The sequence below is a fragment of the Balaenoptera ricei genome, chromosome 3 (assembly GCF_028023285.1).
Source record: "Balaenoptera ricei isolate mBalRic1 chromosome 3, mBalRic1.hap2, whole genome shotgun sequence".
Taxonomy (NCBI): domain Eukaryota; kingdom Metazoa; phylum Chordata; class Mammalia; order Artiodactyla; family Balaenopteridae; genus Balaenoptera; species Balaenoptera ricei.
In genome coordinates, this window is record NC_082641.1 from 11,642,822 (window position 1) to 11,661,424 (window position 18,603).

Here is an 18,603-nt window from a genome sequence, read left to right on the forward strand (position 1 = left end):
ATCTTTCCATATATCCACCTGTATCTATATTAAGCTAAACATGAATTCATACTGATGTCTCCAACTCTAATCCCGTACCACAGGGATCATTCTAGCCTCCCCCTCCAACAGTGAAAAACCTGGTATCCACCACCCACTACTTATTTACTCAATTGTTCATTTGCAGTATACATGTATACTGGTTTCATCAGTATTCATCAGTTTTTTTTTTTTAAATCAGTCTTGTTTCTCCCTCTCCTTGTTTTCGGCAGCGTTGGCTCCTTTAACCTCTGACACCCATAACTTCTGCTCCCTTTGCTTGCAGCCATGTCATAGGCGTTTGTACCTGAATATTTGTCAAATGCTGGCTTGACACGGGTCTTCCGTAAAGCTGGATGTCACCTACCCCTCATGTCCTTTGGTCTCCTCAGCCACCATCACCTTCCCCATTCTCTACATTCTGGTGGGGTAGCTGTGAGTCCGCAATCCCATTTTACAGACGAGAAGACGTCCCCCAGGAGTTCAGAGGCTTGCTCTGCTCCCTCTGGGACTGGAGTACACAACACCCATTTTCACGATCTCTCTATTCAACAACTATTACGGAGCCCCGTCTACGTGCCGGCGCCCGCGCTGCGCCAACGAGAAACACACCGGTCCCGTGCCGGAGTCAGCCGGCCGGCCCCGCGGGCGAGAGCCGCGGTAAACAGCTCAAGCGCCCCGAGGACGGCCTCGCGCAGCACGAGCGAGCGCCCGGCGTGAGGCGCAGTGCTGGGCCAGGAAAGGGCCGCCCTCGCTGGTCAGAGCGCTCCTGCTCCTTCCCAGGGTTGCAGCTGCCCGGGAGAAGGAGCAAGGCTGAACGCCCCAGCAGCCATCCGCCGGCTCTCTGGGCGACCGGCACCCCGGCGCCGCCCCGCCTCTCCCGCCAGGCCCCGCCCACCATAGGCCCCGCCCACCCGCCGAGCCCACGCTCCGGCCCCTGACGATATTCGCCGGAAATTGCCGAAGCCCCTCTTTTTTTTTTTTCCTTCCTCTCTCCTTTCCCTGCTCTCCCTTTTCCTTTCACCCGGGTTCCCTCTGCCGTGATTTCCCCCCTCCCCCTCCTTCCTTCCCCATTTGAAACCAAGATGGAGGCTCGCGGCTGCCGCCGGCGCCCGTGATCCCGGAGCTCCCGCCGGCCACGGGCCCCCGCCCTCGCGACTGCGTGTCCGGCACGGTGCGCGCTGCTGCCCGCGCTCCGGCCGGCGCTGCCGAGGCCGTGGCTACGCGCCCCCGCCCCGCGGCCGGCTCGCGGCTCTCGGGCGGAGTCCTCGTCTATGTGGGCGCGCTCCTCCGGCCGAGCCGCCGCCGCCGCCGCCGCCGCCGCCGCCCGCCGCCGCCCCGGGGCTCTGCGTCCACGCGCCGGGCGCGGGCAGCTGGGCGCTCGGCGCCGCCAGGCCAGGCGCGGAGCGGGCGGCGCGCGGTGCTAGGGGCGCGGGGCCCGAGCCGGGCGCGGCCGCGGGCGCCGCCGCAGCCATGAGCGGCAGCAGCGGCGGCGCCGCCGCCCCCGCCGCGTCCTCCGGCCCCGCCGCCACGGCCAGCGCGGTGAGCTCGGGCTGCGGGGGCGGCGCCGGCGAGGGGGCCGAGGAGGCGGCCAAGGACCTGGCCGACATCGCGGCCTTCTTCCGATCCGGTGAGTGCAACTGCGCCGCTGCCCGCGCGCGCCCCGCCAACCCCGCCGCGGAGGCGCGGTCCGCGGGCCCTGGCGCGCCCGGTGCTCGCCCGCCCGTCGGGCCCGGAGCGCGCTCGCCCAGGCCGCTGCCCCGCGCCGGGGCTCCCGGCTCCACACCGGCGGGTCCCGCTGCCTGCGCCGCCCCCCGTGCCGCGGCTCGGCCCGGACGCCGCCGGCTCGCCCTTCCCTGCGCCCGCCCCTCGTTCCAGGGTGAAATCTCCCCGTCGCCCGCCCCGGAGGCTACAGCTCCACCGGTTGGGGCGCCGGCTCTTTGTCTCTTTCGAGGGAGGGCCGAGGAGGCGGCGGCGGGGACGGCGAGGGCGGAGGCCCCTGTCCCGGAGGCCGAGAGGACGGGGGCGGCGGGGCCAGGCCCGGGAATGCGGGCTCTCATCTGGGCCGGTCTCCGGGGGTGATTTGTCCCTGGCCCCTCGTCGACCCCGTAAGCCGCCGGGTTTCTTCGCTCGGTCCTCTAGCCTGTCACCTCCCCAGACTCGATCTACACTTCTGGGAAACGGGGCAGCCATGGCACCCACCGCCCAGGGAGGAGGGGAGGTGGTGGCAGACATGAAGCGCGGCCGGCCGGGCGATGGGTGAGCCATTGTCTCCGGGGGTGGCCCAGGAGGGACATCTGGGAACGTGGTGACCCCGGGGGGCGGCGCGGGGCCGGCACTCGCGGGGCACTGCCTGGGAGGCAGTGCTAGGTGGCCCGGTGTCTCTCGGGCGAGGAGGGGGGTGGCCGCGGGAGAGGCGAGCTTTGCGGCCGGCCCGCGGGGAGGAGGCGCGGGAGGCGTGACAGGGCGTCCCCGGGACCCCGGCGGCGGCGCCTCCTCCCGCCCGGGCCCAGATCCCGCGTGAGCTGGCCCCGCGCGCCGCGTCCCCGAGCCCAATCCCGTTGGCTGGCGCGTCCGGGCGGCGGCAGCCTCGGGGCCCGCAGCCTGGAGCGCAGCGCCCAGCGGGCCAGGTGCGGGGCAGGGAGGATGCAGACTCGGCGCTCGAGAGCCGAGGAGGGCGGGCCAGGTCGGGGCCGCGGCGGGCGGGCGGGCGCGGGGCGCGTGCGGAGTGCTGGCGGCGGCTCCCGGGAGGACGGCTGGGCCGGGGACGTCGGGGGAGCGGCCTGCGACGGGGAGCGCCCCGGAGGCCGGCGGCTCACGTTCCTTCGTGGCCTCTTCCAAAATCAAGTCGCCAGATTCGGTGAGATCAGTTCGGTAATCCGGGTCACAGGGAGCAATTTGCAGCGGGAGGGCGATGGTCGGAGGCAGAAGTGAGCAGTGCCGGTGCATCCCTGGTTTAGTACTGTCTTCCCTCGTTTTCTTGGTCTTTGTCAGGTGGGGTTACTTTTGAGTCATTGTAAGAGGTTGGTTGTGGCTGGGAGTGACATACGCCGACTCAACACTGTCAGCTTGGGGTTAATATACTCCCCACTGCTCCCTCTCCCCGCGAGGTCCCCGCAGAAAGCAGAGGTTTAGGAAAACATGAATTCCTTCAAATGAAAGCCTTTTTTTGGTGCAACTAGCCTGATAGAGAAGCCCCGTCTTACCTCTTAATAGCAGACCTGGGACGTCTTCCCTTCATACCCTGCAGCTAAGTCTAGCCTGTCTTCTCTCTGTCTTTACCACCTGTCACAGAATAATGGATTCTGTGCAGAATTCAGCTCCTTTCTCTTAGAAAGGCGCCTGTGCCCTGGTGATGAAATTTTTGGTGCTTTCTGAGACCAGACTTTCTCATATCTTTATTATGCATAGTAGAGAAATCACTTCTTTCACTCAGAAGAGCCTCAAAAGACATCACCTTGGACTGGATGCTCCCAGAAAACTTGCTCCCAGTCAGTGTGGCTGTCCGCAGGCTTTACCTGGCGAGGTAAGTCTGTTGGTGGCCATGCCTAGGCCTGTGCTCTTGATCCTCTGCTCGGTCTCCTGTACATGTTCAGTTTGGGGCAGAGCCAGTCGGTGCTGCCCACGGGTTTATTCCTTTCTTCCTCCTTCCAAAATGATTGGGCAAACTGCCCCTTTAGTTATCTGACTTGGAATCAGGAACCAGAGCAGATTTTAAGTAGACAGCAGTTGTGCCGTCCCATCCCAGGGGTAGCCTGGAACATCTTTTAAAAGTGCTTTTCCCTCCTTTGGGCAACTCTGAATCCCTGACCTAGATCTTGGCCCCAGCATCTAGGGCAGTGATATCTGGCAGAGGGAGGGTGGAGAGGGACCATTCAGTTGGATTGGTCGGGTGGGATGGGACGAACGTTTAGACAGATGAAACAGGAAGACCCTGGGTGGGGACCTCACCTGGTAGAATGGCTCAGGCAGGGGTCCTCCTGGGCAGTTTGGATTGATTGTGGATGGCTGAACAGAGAGGTCAAGTCCGTTAGTAAAATCGAACATTTTTTGCCTAAGATGTAGAAACACAGGAAATAGGTTCTCGTTGACGGGGGACTGGACAGATCAGGGTGTGAACATTTTTCCAGGGTGTTGTGAGCCTGGTACTTAAGATTGCCAGTCTGACTTAGACAAGGCGTTTCTACTGGTTGCCTTTCATTTCTTGGCCCTGGAACCGTTTGCTTGGCCGCCTTATTTTCTTTCCTCCTTTTTGTTCCTTGTCTGTCCTGCATTAAATTTTATCCTTGTAGTCACCGATTGAAAACTGGTACCCATGGTTGGATGAAAGAAGGCGAATTTAGCTTGATAGAACTTTTAAATAATTAGAGCAGTTCAGGCATAGAATGGGCTGTCATGATTACTGGACACACTCAAGCAGGGGCACTGCCAACTGCCAGGGTTCGGAGCTGGGTGCTGGGGGCAGGACTCCTGCACTTACTTGGAGAGGGTCTGGGGAGATGGCTCAGGAGCTGTTGCCTCCTTGGATTCTGTAGTTCCCTCTCAGCCCCCAGCACCTAGTGGTTATTCTTCACTTTTCTTTTAAAAAGGCATCACAAACCTGAGCTGGTCCATTAAAAAAATTTTTTTAAATGTTACGGAAGAGGAAGCAGGCTTCTAGGGAGGTTGAATGACTTGCTTGGAGTGGAACTCCGGTAGAGGTGGGGTCAGGGCCAGGAAACATGCTCCTGACTCTGGGCTTCTTTCCCGGATGCCTGTCGTGGCCAGGACTTTGCCTACATTCGTTCTCAATCCCACCGGGACCAATCACTTTTATCACCAGTCTCTTTTGGGGCTCTGTTCTTGTGGCAATAAGTCATTCTTTCAGAGCTTTCCCTGTAACCTTTCTGGAGTGTGTGTGGGGTACTTACATAAATGCATTATTTTTAACCTGCTTGGCATGTTTTAGGTTGGCATTAAATGAATGTGCAGAGAATAAGGGTTTGTGGTTATTATGAAGCGTCATGGCTCATCGTGCTGTGTTCCTTTCATTACTAAATCTTATTCTGGACTCCTGGCTGCTGCGCTTCTCTTTCCAGTGGAATATGTGAAGACAGTCAAATCTGTTCCTTAGTGAGGGGGCAGTCTGCATATCCTTCTATGTTGGTATAATGGTTTCCTCATGGAATATCGAGGGAACTTGTCTTTGCATTTATGCTTCTAACACCACTTAAGTAGCTGGCTTCTGAGCTTGTGTTGCTGCTGCTTTGTATACTTAGAAGCCTGGCGGCTTTGGTCTTTGTGAGCACCAATAATAATTAGCAGTTGGTCCTTGTTACCCTCAATGTTTTGAAAAGGAAAGTTGAAGAAAATGAAACTTGATAGTGAAGGTTGGTTTCCCCTTTCTCAGTGGCACAGTGAGGCTCAGTTTTAGAGGAGAGCAAAGAGATAGCTGAAAATATCCTGTAAGTGATTTTCAAGAAATCAAAGAGCAGTAAAACAATCATTGAAGGAAACTTTCCATTGAGACCTTGTAAACTGACTTATTGACATGGAATATTATATTTTTTCCTTTGTGATGTAACCATCCTAGATTCAAATGAAGATTTAGATGAAGCCATTTAAACCATTTAAATGATTAACCAAGATTTAAATGAAGCCAGTGGTTCTGTTTGAGATGAGGCATGTGGTTTAAGTATGTTTTTCAAATGTATATTAAAAATACGTGATTAGATGGCCTTTTCAGACCTCTTAAATGTTATGATAGATTTGGGATTTGTTTCTAAGTGAAAGATGTGTTTGGAGCTGTCATAATCTAAATCAGCTCTATCTGATATTTAAGTTTATTTACTTGACTCCTCTACTGAGAAAATTTTCTCTCATATCCTTGGTGGAATTCCAGAGAAAAGTCAAATTCTTACTCAGTAGCCAAACTTTACTGCCTAGTAAAGTCACTTATGTTGCTCGGGATGAATTGTGTTTTACTCTGAAAAGCAGTCTTAACAACCCCCTTCTTTCCTCCTCGGTTCTATAATGAATTGGTTTTTGTTTCCTGAAGTGCATTGTCTTGACAGATTTTTAGTAGCGCCGCTGGCAGAGCAGTAGCTACTCCGTGGATGGTGAAGAAATGGTTTCGGGTGAGAACCCTAGTGCATTCCCCTGAAAGGTAGTGGTACCTCTGACGCCGCTGCTCGTTTCTTCCTGTCGCGAGTGTTCAGCTGAGTGGACTTGGGTGAACTGACTGGGGTGACTGTGTTGTTGGTCTTGTGGACAGAGATGCTGTCTTTTGTATCTTCTCCCTGCTTCTCAGCCCCGCTGAAGCTTCCCTCGTGGGCAGTGAACGGGATGGGCCCACGGGCGCAGAAGGGGTAAGAGGGATTAGATGGTACAGAGACAGAGTTGTCCTCCAGATTCTGCTGCTGAGCTGTCCAGCAGGCCCTGGGCAAGGGGATGAGCATGCGTGGGAATCTGCCCAGCGTGCCTTGCGAATGGCAATCCTGGCAGATGTGTTGTTGTTGTTGTTGTTATTATTATTATTCACCTGGAGCCGTTCTGGGTATGGCTATCGCTGTGTCTCTGAATTAGGGCAGAGGGGCAGAAAGGAGCAAGGCTGTGTGGGTCAGGACCCCGCAGGGCGCCGTCGCCGCTGCCTGCTCCGCACGGCCCTGGGCTCCCGCGCCCGTTGTGGAGGCACTGCCTGCCCGAGCCTCCGGCCCCTGCTCCTGCCACAGTGCTCGGCCCCGGCCAGACCGCGATGTCACTCCGTCTCTGCCACTTGATAACGAGGAGACCCTGGCTAGAGTTTCCAGTGCCGTCTCTCAGCCTTGTGACATCCTCGAGCCTTCCGTGCAGACGGTCTTGTTCATGGGAATTCTTGCTCCAGTGGTTAATGGTTGGCGAGTGCCTGAGTCTCCTGTTCCCTTCTCATTTGGTAATGGAAGCACTCAGTTTGCTTATGGAATAGTTGTTACCTTAATTTCCTCTTTTTTGTTCCTTTTCCATGTAAGGAAGCCCCTGGAAACCCAAGTTCTGAACCACCTGCCCTCTGGGAAAGGTTGTATATGTCTGGGGCGAGAGTGAGAGTGAGAGTAGGGTGTGTGGACTTTCCAAGCGCAAGGTGTAGGGGCTTGAGCTGGAGAAAGGCGTTTCTCTGGGGTTGCTGGGGTTTTTCCCTTGTGAGGCCTCCTGGTCAGTCTGGACTATTTGATCTAATGCCAGATGTGCTCTGGCAATATGAAACCTCCCTTTGGTGATAAATATACTTGAATTGTAGATTACTGACTTTTTTGATCAGCCACACGCCTACTCTTCTCTGGTTGGGGAGGATTGCAGAGTAATCTATAGAGCAGATCTTGTGTTTTGGAAGCATCACACTATTTGGGTTCTGTCATAAATTAGTACATGTTAACAGTTACCCTGACAGGGGAAGCTTTAATGGAAACGTTAGTGAACACACAGAATAGATTCTTGGTCTAGGGTACTTTGCGTTAGCAGTGTCCGCGTGAGTTCATCAGGCTTATTTTCTTACAGCTTGTAGCCCTGTTGTGGACAGCGATGAATTGCACTCGGTTTCTGTTCAGGAGGGGTTTCTGCGAGGTCCTGCCAGCTGCATGGCCCTCCCCTCTTTTCCTGCAATCTCAGGAAGGTACTTGGTATGCTGCTCTGTTCCTGTCCGGCTGCTGGGAAGGGCTAAGGCCCTTTGCTGTCTGCTGTGGTTGTTAGCATTAAAAGGAGTAGGTGTGAACAGATAAACTGTGGTACATCCATTCAGCTGATGCCGAGTGAAGGAAGCCTGTTTCAGAAGGTTACATAGGATTCCACTTGTATGACATTCTCAAAAAAATAGAATTGCAGGGACAGAGAACAGATTGGTTGATTGCCAGGAATTAGGGGTGGGGAGAGTGTGACTACAGAGGGGCAGTGTAAGGGGCATTTTGAGGGATGATGGAACTGTTTTGTATCCTGGCTGTGGTGGTGATTCTATATATTAAAATTCATAGAACTGTACGTGGAAAAAAGAATCCAGTTGTACTGTATTATAATGTAAAACATAACATTAAAAAAAGGCTAACCACAAACTGGGGGAAAACATTTATATTACAAATCAGACAAAGAATTAATATACAGGGTTAAAAAAAGGCTTCCTCAAATCAATAAGGAAGCAATCCAAAAGGGAAATAGACAGACAATTCAAAGTACAAAATGGCCAACACATATTCAAGGAAATGCAAATAAAAACTGTGAGATACCAACAAAAGTCAAATCTAATAGAAGTCATTTATCTAGGTAAACTTGAACAAAACTGAGTTATTTTAGAAAGATTTTTTATTGATTTTAAAGATAGTAAGAGTCAGACTGACCTAGATGGGACCAAACTTCCTGAAACATCTAGGGGTCGCCTTGGGAGACTTTGAAGATAATTACGGGGAAGTAAAGATCCTTTTCTTCGATTCTGTAAGAAGCGTAACTTGGGAGTCCATGTGGCATATAAGTCAAGTCTGCTGACTTAAAAAAACTGTCTTTAGAAACACACAGTCACCTGCTTCCAATTTTCCCACTCCAGTGAGTTTTGCTGCTGTCCAGATAGTAAAAGAGTAGCACATGCAGGGTGGTCCGCTGTGCCTCGACATTCCTGGTGTTGAAGAAGGAATTTCTGGGAATAAGTTTCATTTGGGGGAGGGGGTGTTGTTCCTGCATTAATACTTATGTGAGGTCATTTGCCCTCTGTTCATGGACCTTTCTGTGTGTAATTGACTCTGAAGCTCTGTATTTCACAGTGTTGATGGTTAACAAAGGAATTTATAAAGTGTTAGTTTCCCCACTTGACTCATAACCATAAAATAAAGCTGAACTTGAGAAAAACACGATTCAAATTTAAAAGTATAATCCTCAAATATTTTTAGATAGGTTTTGTTGGTGTCTCGTTTCTCTTTGTGTGTGTGTGTGTGTATCTTGGAAAAGTCGTAAAACACCCCACTTTGGAATTCTGTGGAATGGGTGGTTTCAGTACAAGAAGAAATGAATATATCAGAGACTGAGTTTTAAAAATATTTATTTATTTATTTATTTATTTTTGGCTGCATTGGGTCTTCGTTGCTGCGCGTGGGCATTCTCTAGTTGTGGCGAGCGGGGACTACTCTTCATTGCGGTGGCTTCTCTTGTTGCGGAGCACGGGCTCTAGGTGCGTGGGCTTTAGTAGTTGCGGCACGCGGGCTCAGTAGTTGTGGCTCGTGGGCTCTAGAGCGCAGGCTCAGTAGTTGTGGCACACGAGCTTAGTTACTCCGCGGCATGTGGGATCTTCCTGGACCAGGGCTCGAACCTGTGTCCCCTGCACTGGCAGGTGGGTTCTTAACCACTGCGCCACCAAGGAAGTCCCACAAAGACTGATGTTTGAAATCTATTTTAAAAGAACCCATGTTTCTTAGTATATGTGAAGAGGCATGTATAAATGACGTGTGTTTTAATTTTAATTTGAAATTTATGCCTATGAAAAGTCTGTGAGAGGTTGGTCAAAACAGTATATATTTACAATTGTTTTCCATCGTTGATTCCTTTTACTTCACTTCCTCTTCTCGCGCTGATCCACATCTTCCGGGATTCCTTTTTCCTTCATTGCTGCTGCTGTTGAACGCCGTGTCTGCAAACCCAAGCAGGGTACTCCTGGGCCATTTGGATTCTGAAAGTTGTATGTTTTCTTACTTGCTTTTACTCTCAGTTAATCCTTGTCCTTCATGGCAGATGTGCTAGGATCTTCAGGAATAACAAAATACATGTTGTTTTTTGGATAACTTTATTAGTTTAGCTTTTAAATGATAAGGACCCAAAAGTACAATTCGTCTACTATTCATTCTGAAGGTGCACACAAATATATTGGGAAGCCATACTTTGATTAGAATGTTGCTGTAAGTATTTCTACTGAACTAGAGTCACTCATACAATGAAATCTCTAAAGTTTAAATTGTCTAATATTTTGGCATCCTAATAACGAACCGATTTTTCATGTCTAATACTAAACAAATAGATGTTTCTTGCTTGTAGGTAGCTTTATTTATTTATTTATTTTAATTCATGATTATGAGAAATCCCTTCCAGCTCTCTCTGCCCTTTTCAGGACCACAGTGATGATAGGTGGCATGCAGGGGACCCTTACTAGCTCCAAAAAGCCAGATTGCACAGAGGCAGAGTATGTTTCACACATTTATTTCGGAGTTATTTCACCTCCATTGAAATGTTGTTGCATTGTCTTAATACATCTTGGGTTCAGGACCGTTGAGAACCGGTGCTAATTCGATGGTTTCCAGGCCAATCTGTTTCCTTCCCGTGACAGTTCCGTTCACGTGTCCCTGGATGGGAGCCTCCGGGAGAGCAGCTCCTGACGGGACTCGTGAGCTTCAGCATTTCATTAGCTGGCTGTGTACCTGCTTCTTTTCCTGATATTTAACCGCAGTCCGAGAGATGCAGGATCTGCAGGGTTCGTTGTTGGGCATCTCTCGTCTCCATGGCATTGCTTATGGGTCCTGTCTCAGCTCTGCTGGTTGCTGAACACACAGAAGGGGACAGCCTGTTGGTGAGATGGGAATTGCCCCCCTGAACCAAATTACTGGAAACCTTTGACTGTAGACCCTATGCAGGATTAAGGTGGGATGATGGTAGATTTCCCGTGACAGCTTGCAGTGCGGATCGGGGGCTGTTTGGGGGCAAGTAGGATGACGGGCAGTCTTGGAACAGCCCTCTGGCTTCTCCACGAGCTTTGCGGTAACCTAAATCCTTAGCAGCAGCTGCCAGAGCAGCGTGGGAGGCAGGACCCCCAGCCGTCAGGGGTCAGGTAACACCTTTGGAATTAGGCTCCATAAGCGGGTAAAATTAGTGCATCCGGAAAGCAGTAACCTGCTTGTAAGGTCAGAGAATGATATTTAAAATAGGTTTATTTTCTTGTCTCCACATGTTATTAATGCCAGTCCTGTCCTTCAAGAAAACCTGGTAAAGTCTTTCTCTTAACTATTCTCTCTACTGCTGCTACCATCTGAGTGCCTGTGATTCGACATGCTGTGCAGGTGTTTTATATACGTTTTCTTATGTAAAATCAAATCCCCCTTCCAGCAGGTGGATGCTATTTCTGGGTTAGGATGAGGATCTCAGCCTCTGGGGAGGTTGAATGACTGCCCCAGTTTGCACTGCTTGTAGGGGCTCAAGCTGGAATTTAAACCCATGGCTGCCAGACCACAAAGCCCCGACATGCCCTTTCCTTCCCTGATGGAGGGAGAGAGTAGAAATGACCCTCCCTCTGTACAGCATCCCACAAGGTACTGTGTTGTAACTTTCAAATCTTTAAAACTGAAAATGTATATCCTTGTGTGTTGAGGACGGAAGCTGTAATTTAAAAGTCTCACACCAAACAAAAGTGGAATGAAAGATTCCAGGATAGAGCAAGCATTTTTTCACGTTGGTCTGAGCCCTATAATTTAGCTTCTATGCCTTTCCTTTTGTCACCTAATTAAAAATGATGTTCCTTTTTACATAAATAACCCTGGTAACCCCAGCTTTCCCACTGAGGTGTATTGAGTTTTCCTGGCTCCCAGCTGTTTCTGTCTGGGGAGGACTCCTGTGGAAGTGCTGGTCCCTGTTTCCCTGGCTGTGTGGACTTTGCCGGGGAGGAAGTGTCTGCGGTGGTCAAGGTCAGCTGTCAAGGTTAGCGGAGGGAAGTTTGGGAAGGGCGGGGAGAGGCTGGCGGGGGAGGGAAGTTTTTTCAGCGGGTTGATGTGTGTGACACCTTATAAAGATTACTGGGGCTTCCTTTCTGACGGAGGAAGGGAGCACGGGTTGGGGAGTGGGGAGGGGCCAGAGGCTGTTAAGCTGCTTTGTCGGGGACGGTTTTATTATAAGGTGGGTGTGGTCACTCCTGGGTTCTTTCTGTGTAGCTATTTTGTTGCAGCCACTCATTTCTTTGCTGTTATTCATGGAAACGTGCCCATAGATGATGAATGTTGTGGTCATGGGGAATAGATTTGTTTTCCACCATCCTCTTTTAGTGAGATAACTCTCGGGCATGTGTTCTAGGTTTTCCTACATGTGGGGTGCATTTTCGTCAGTCACACCTCACCTGCCCCTCCCTCCCCAAACTGTAGCCTGATTTTATTCGATGCTTCAGGTTTACTGCACGTGCAGGTCCCAGCAGCATTTCCACACTGGGAACGTGATCTGTTTTCATGTGTCTCTGAGTAACTCCACATCTGCCTTGGACTTTTACTGGTTCAGTCAGAGGATGGTTGAAATGCTGGTGTCTTGGATGTAGACATTATATAACTGGAAGGTGTATTGTACTCTTAAAATCTGCTTTTCATTTCCTCCTGGTTTACTCAAGGAGTTTCTAAGTTTCAGGTTTTTTCATTTTTGTTTAATTCTCACTTTTAAAAAATTTCTAGAATTACAAAAGTAGGATTGGCCTGCTGTTTAATGGGAGAGTATGTGCTTTTGACATGCTGTTGTAGTTTATCTTTGATTTTAAACCAACAAAGGAGGTACAAGGCTGAAATTCATATCAACTTAGTCAAATTGAGATTTCACTGTATGTATCATTTTTGGCTATTTAGTTGGTTCATGTCTTCATTGTTGATTACATTTAAAGTTCGTTGAGGTTTTCTTTTTGAGGGGCGGGAGCAGGTAAGTTTGTTTTGAGAAGCCAGTATTCATGTTCAAAGAACTCAGATTCCCCAGTTGTTACTATTTCACCTCAGGTGCATCACCTACCCCTCCCCTCCCCACGCCCCTCTAGATACACACACACATACATATATATTTTGTATATATTAAATTTACATATTACTTTGTTTCTGAACCATTTGAGAGTAAGTTGCAAGGTGAGGGTACCCTTATCTGTAAAAGGTGGCTCGATAGTATTGTCTTAAGAGCAAGGACATTCTCTTACAGTAGTGACCCAAATCGTTAACTTTGATATAATATTATTATATAAATCTGCTCACTCTAATAACATTTTACCCGTTCTTCCAGAAGCTGTTGGCGATTAAAAATATATTGGTGGCCCAGCACTCTATTCAGGACCACATATTGCATTTGGTTGTCATGTCTCTTTCGTTTTAATTTGGAACATCTCCCCAGCCTGTCTCTTTTGTTGCTTTGATATTTTTGAAGATTCTGGTCACTTCTGTGGAAGGCTGTCCCTTGGTTTGGGTTGTATGATTCCTGGGTTCAGGTCGTGCATTTCTGGCATAAGGGCTGTGTCCTTCCCCGGGTGCCCTGACAGGGACACAGCTGTCAGCTGCCCCATTGTGGGACGTTTGTTCAGTTTGGTCATTTGATTTAGGTGGTGACTACCAGGTTTCTCCCCTGTATTTCTCCCTTGTAATTAGTGTCTTGTGGGGAGATAATTTGAGACTATGTAAAATCCTGTTCCTTTCCCGACTTTCATTTGCTGGTTGTCTCCGTTGATGACTTTTGCCTGAATCAGTGATTACTATGATGGTTCCAAGATGATGATTTTTCTAACTTCATTATGTCTTCTGTATTTCGTTGTTTTTTGACCGTAAGGCAGAGCCTCTCCTTCTGCCCTACTTATTTATTTATATAAGTGTGGCCTCATGAATTCCTGTCTCATTCAGTGGGTTATAATCCTTTGTTACCATTATTTAGTTTGATGCTCAACTTGTCCAAGATCTGGCCATGATGTCCTTTCAGGCTGGCTCCTTTATCTTTTGTGACATGTTCCCATCATTTTTGGGGCACTTTTGTTATTTTCTGACACAGTAAAATATTCCAGGCTTATGTTGTCCTTTCCTTACTCCAGCCCTGAAATCAGCTGTTTCTCCAAGGAGCCCTGGTTCATTTTAGCAGAAAACAGCACTAAGAAACTCAGTCTGGGCACTAAGTGTACTTATTGCTACAGGGGTTTCATTGCTTCTAGAACCTCTCAGTGCACAGAGCTAGGAAGTGGGGAGTATGTGTGTACGTCCACGCATACATGTATATGCACACACACACGGTGTCACATGCACACGTGCCGCTGTCTTTTTGTGCACCTGTCTGTCTAGAATAATAACCATGAGTTGATACTCATGCCTTCAATTCCAGTCCAGTACGACAAACTGCATTTCAGTCTTGCCTTTCCCAAATTTGTAACTCCCTTCTCTGACGGTGAAGGCTCCTTTTATCCTCAGTGTCTTTGCTGATTTACTCAGTCCTAGAAAATGCAGTAAGCAGTTTCAGAATGCTAAGCCATACCACTGTGATTAAAAGGAACCTACATCTTCAAGTTGAAACTGTTCAAATCGGCAGTTAGTGGTCAGCTTCTGTTCAGCTCTTTGCCTTGTCACTTAGTCACCCAAAGAAAACAGATGAAGTCATGCGCTGGAACTCCCCCGAGGCATGTTTAAGAAAAGAGCTGCCAGACTCCATCAACAGCTCACTTTCTGGGGATGTGGAAGTGCAAAATTGAAAAATAAGGAGTTGCCAAAAAAGAAAGGGAGATTGATTTCTAATAAGTATGGTTTATAAAGCTGACACCTGTTGTGGGAAAAACAGTTTATCATCTTCATTTCCGTATACTAATTGCTGGAAGAGAGGAGGAGAAAGGAAAGTGTTGAGATAATAAGAATGAATGATGAGACGTGAGGGATGGCCTGGGAGCAGGTGTGGGTTAGGATGAGGATGGGGCAGGCGTGGTCTCTTCACAGGAATCCATCACATGCTCCGAGTAGGGGAAGGAGCTGGGTCCCTCTGGAGGAAGTCATGAGTCACGACTTGGGAGACCTGCTTGCTGCCCTTCATTGACCAAATGTTTCTTCCCAGAAACCACCTGCAGTAAATTTCATGCCGCTGTGTAGTGTCTGCTTTAGCGTGGGGTTTCTGGGACGTGTGTGTGTGTGCACTCAGTTCTAGAAACCGTAGACCACTGGGTGCAGATCTTTCTTATGTTACAGGCAGAGTGAATATTGGCTGTTCAGTGTTTTGCTCCATTAAATGATGACATAGAACATGGGCCCTTGTGTTGGGGAGACAGTCTCGATTTCATGTATTGTGTTCTGTATTTTCTGTGACTGTCCTCATGCTTGTTAGAGTGTGCTCTGGAGTATTTAGCCTCTGTACCTCTACAGGCCCTTCCTACAACTAGACATTTTAGCAAGAAGAATCATAATTTGCTTATTAATGTTTTAAGGGTGAAAGCCTTTTGGTTTAGAAAATTTGGAGAGTAAAAGGTCATGATTGCTAATTGGTCAAGCATTCTGGGGAAGGACTTTTGGGTGCTGAAGACGTTCTGGAATTAGCTAGTGGTGGTGGTTGCACACATTGTGAATAAACTAAACCCCACTGAATTATACACTTTACAAGGGAAAATTTTATAGTATGTGAGTTACATATCAATAAAAAAAGTTATGGCTAAATTGGCAATATTTCAGATTCTTAAACAGCTTCATTTATTGTGTGCTTAAGCCACCAGCTGTTTAATTTTCATAGCCCTCTGCAAGGTAGGCAGTGACATCCAATTTTATACCTGAGGGAGGGGACTCAGAGAGGGTTTTTAGCTTCCTGTAGGAGGCTTCCTCGGCCAGGAGGATGCCGAGCGCAGTGGTGTTCTCCCCCAGGTGGGTGTCCCGGTGGAAAGCAGATGCCTGCGGATGGTTTCTCCCGCTGCGCCATGCATATCACACTGAGGTACGTGACACCATTCAGGGAGCTTTCTATGTCCCTTTTTTTGGTGTCAGGGAGAGGAAAAAAAAGTCACTCTTCTTTGAAGGAGGGCGTTGTGGATAAGATCTGGTTGGGCTTCCATTGTGATTTGATGGTACCTTTGGTAATTTCTTAGAAAACGTTGGATTAACTGTCCCGTTGAAAATTTCAGGGAGTCTCAGTCAAAAAGAAAAGGACGGACTTTGCTTCCCAGTAAGTGGTGTATTTGGGGACAGCGAAGGGCCCACCTGAAGTGGTTCAAGCTGGTGATACTTAGTCTCCCTCGTAGCGTCCTGGGGGAGTTGAAGGGAGAGGAGCTTGGTGCTCTGCTCCTACTGAACGTGGCCTGGACATTAACAGTTGCACCCAGCGTTCTCCTGCTGGTGTGAGTTCTGTATTTTGGAACACTGGAGTCAGCTCCGCTCACTCGCATACACGACCAGGAGTACGTGTTAGACTCCAAGACCGAAACTGTATTAATTTGCATAAAACCGCATATGCTCTGTTCAAGAATTTTCATTGTGCCTGTTACAGAATCGAGTTGATACTTCATAGAGAGCATGTTAGCGTCACTTGAAAGGAGACGTCTCAGAAAGAAGAAGAATTTGTGTGGCTTTGAGATTACTTCTGGGCATGGTCCCTGAAAGAAAGGAACCACTGAAGGCTTTCGTTCTTCTTAGCATTTTGAAACTTCTTCCCTGATTATATACATTAAAAACGTGTAAAGCAGGTTGGGGTTTTGTCTGCTGTGTGTAGCATGCTTGCAAGGGGACCAGAGGTCTGGTGGAACGAGAGCCTTCCTGCTGGGTGGTGACCTCTTTATGATGTTTGGTCTGTCATCTTTGTTTCTCAGTTTCAAATGCCTAGCTCAGAATTACTTAGCACTTGAAGTGGTTTTCATCTTCAGAGGACTTTATGGGCATTATTTAATATACAGGGCACTGTGTAATGAATGAGCTGTTTATCCTTTGAGCAGTGTCAGTATGCCAGGTGCCATACAGCTGGAGAAGACAAAAATAATATTCTGGCCAGTGGGAGTTTGTATTCTAAAGAGGCAAGATGATTAGGCAGATTCTCTCTTCTGGCCTCTTTTTAAAAATGTGCTGGGGAATAATTTAGAAATTAAAATTATAAGAGGTGATCAACTAGCTCAAGTCCACCTAATTGGAATTGCTCTCAAGGTGAAAATGAAATTTGAGATGCTCTTAAAAAGACCTAGTCTATTATCTCTCACTTATCACACATTTTTTGACATACATAGTATTTTTCCTGTTTACAGATGAGGATTTTGCTAAAGCTAGGGCAGAGTCATTTTTAATTCTCTTTATACCACCCCCAAATCCTGTTTTTCTTTACCTGGTGTAGGGATGTGCTTTGCAACCAAGGCTGCACGTGAGTCACAAATGCAGTTTTCTGAGTTTCACACTGGGTCAGTCCATCCACCCTAGCTGGGCTGGCTGGCCTCAAGGGAAGCTTCTGGACCGCTTGCCCCGTCAGCCTCTCGAAGGCCCATCGCACACCCCACGCTGTGTCTGTGTTCTTGCCCCTGTCTGTGTGTTTGGTGTTCCCTCCTCTTCCTGGTTTTCCTATCACTGACTGAGCTCAAGCATCACTTCCTTTAGGAAACCACCTGTCTGTCTTCTGGCCTCCCTGGCCATCAGTGTTGGCGTAGTACCTTGTGTAGACCGTGTTCTGGTTCTGGGTCTTTGGGTCATAATTGTTTCCTGTGAGTGTGAGCTGCTGGGCCTCTGGCCCTGGGCAAGCTCCAAGGAGAGGCAAAGTAAATGCCTGTTGTGATTTATACCGGTGGTTCCTTAACCCAGCCTGTATCAGAATCACCTAAAAAGTTAAAAAAAAATTACAAATCTCCAGCGATTCTCATTTAGTAGTTCTAGAATAGGGCCCTAGAGTCCGTATTTTGAAAAAGCCTTACTGGTAACTCAGATGCACAGCTAGGAAGAGGAACCCCTGGTCATGCCGAGGTGCACATATTGGTTATGGGTTATGGGGCCGTGGCCAGTTTTGGGTAAGGTATGATACGTGCGATGTGCAGAATCATTTCACTTACACGCCTGGAGGGAATGGAGAATGTGAATGTGGTCCGTTTATGATGGGACATCCTTCCTGAAGGAGAAGACTCTGGCTCATTGAGGAGCTCGCTGACCAGTCCGGTTTTCTGTTGTGTGAACAGACTGAGTGCACGATTGGCCCACCAAACTTGCATTTGTAGTCACCGTGTTGCCACAGAGATGTTATGTAGTATTGAAGGAGATTAGAGAAATCACATCGTAAATGATCAGAACAGATGGCTTGTAATTTAACTCTCCTAGCTCATATTCTTTGTGCTGGTACTTGAGAACACTTTAAAATATCAGTTCTTACTTTGTTTTTCACCTTTAAAAATGGCAGAGTTCATACCATGATTTAAAATGGAGATGATGTATGCCACACACACAGTATACAATGGCAATGATGTAAAGTGGGGAGAATATTTAAAGTATTTTGGGAGTGGCCTCTTTACCTCTGCTTTTAGAACTCACACATGATTTGCAGCTTCTTTTTTTTTTTTTGTTCCACTTAGAGATTTCATACTCTCCCTTATTATTTTGATAGCACTAGTCAGGGCTAATTTTTATCTCCTGGCTTGACAGTAAAAGGAATATTACGAGATCGTGTAGATTCAGGCAACATACTCACTTTCAAGGTGTTTTATAGTGATCAATAATGTAAAGGGTATTTTCCACAAGAGGACCTCTTTGAAACTTTTTCTCTTTTCCTGCTCTACTCTATGGACTGATGTGCAACTCTTAAAGATTGCATCCCTCATCAAGGACAATTATTCTTTGTCTCTTGCAGGGAACTGCAGCTTGACTGGAGTTCTGGAGTGTGCACATGTGTATGCGTACACACACACACACACACACA

At 48.5% G+C, this 18,603-nt stretch overlaps 1 protein-coding gene across 4 annotated transcripts in view; it reads left to right on the forward strand.

Annotated features, from left to right (window-relative positions):
• The first annotated feature begins 1,491 nt into the window (after window positions 1-1,491).
• Window positions 1,492-18,603, forward strand: part of TRIO (trio Rho guanine nucleotide exchange factor) — a 383,177-nt gene continuing 366,065 nt past the window's right edge. For 2 of the 4 annotated variants that reach the window (XM_059916125.1, XM_059916124.1), the window contains exon 1: window positions 1,566-1,648. Coding sequence is in view for 2 of the 4 variants with exons in the window: in XM_059916121.1 (XP_059772104.1) it covers window positions 2,665-2,878 (214 nt within the window). In the remaining 2 variants the exon portion in view is untranslated. Of the gene's footprint in view, window positions 1,649-2,664; window positions 2,879-18,603 lie in introns of those variants that run through there. The other 2 variants (XM_059916123.1, XM_059916121.1) reach the window with 2 other exon arrangements.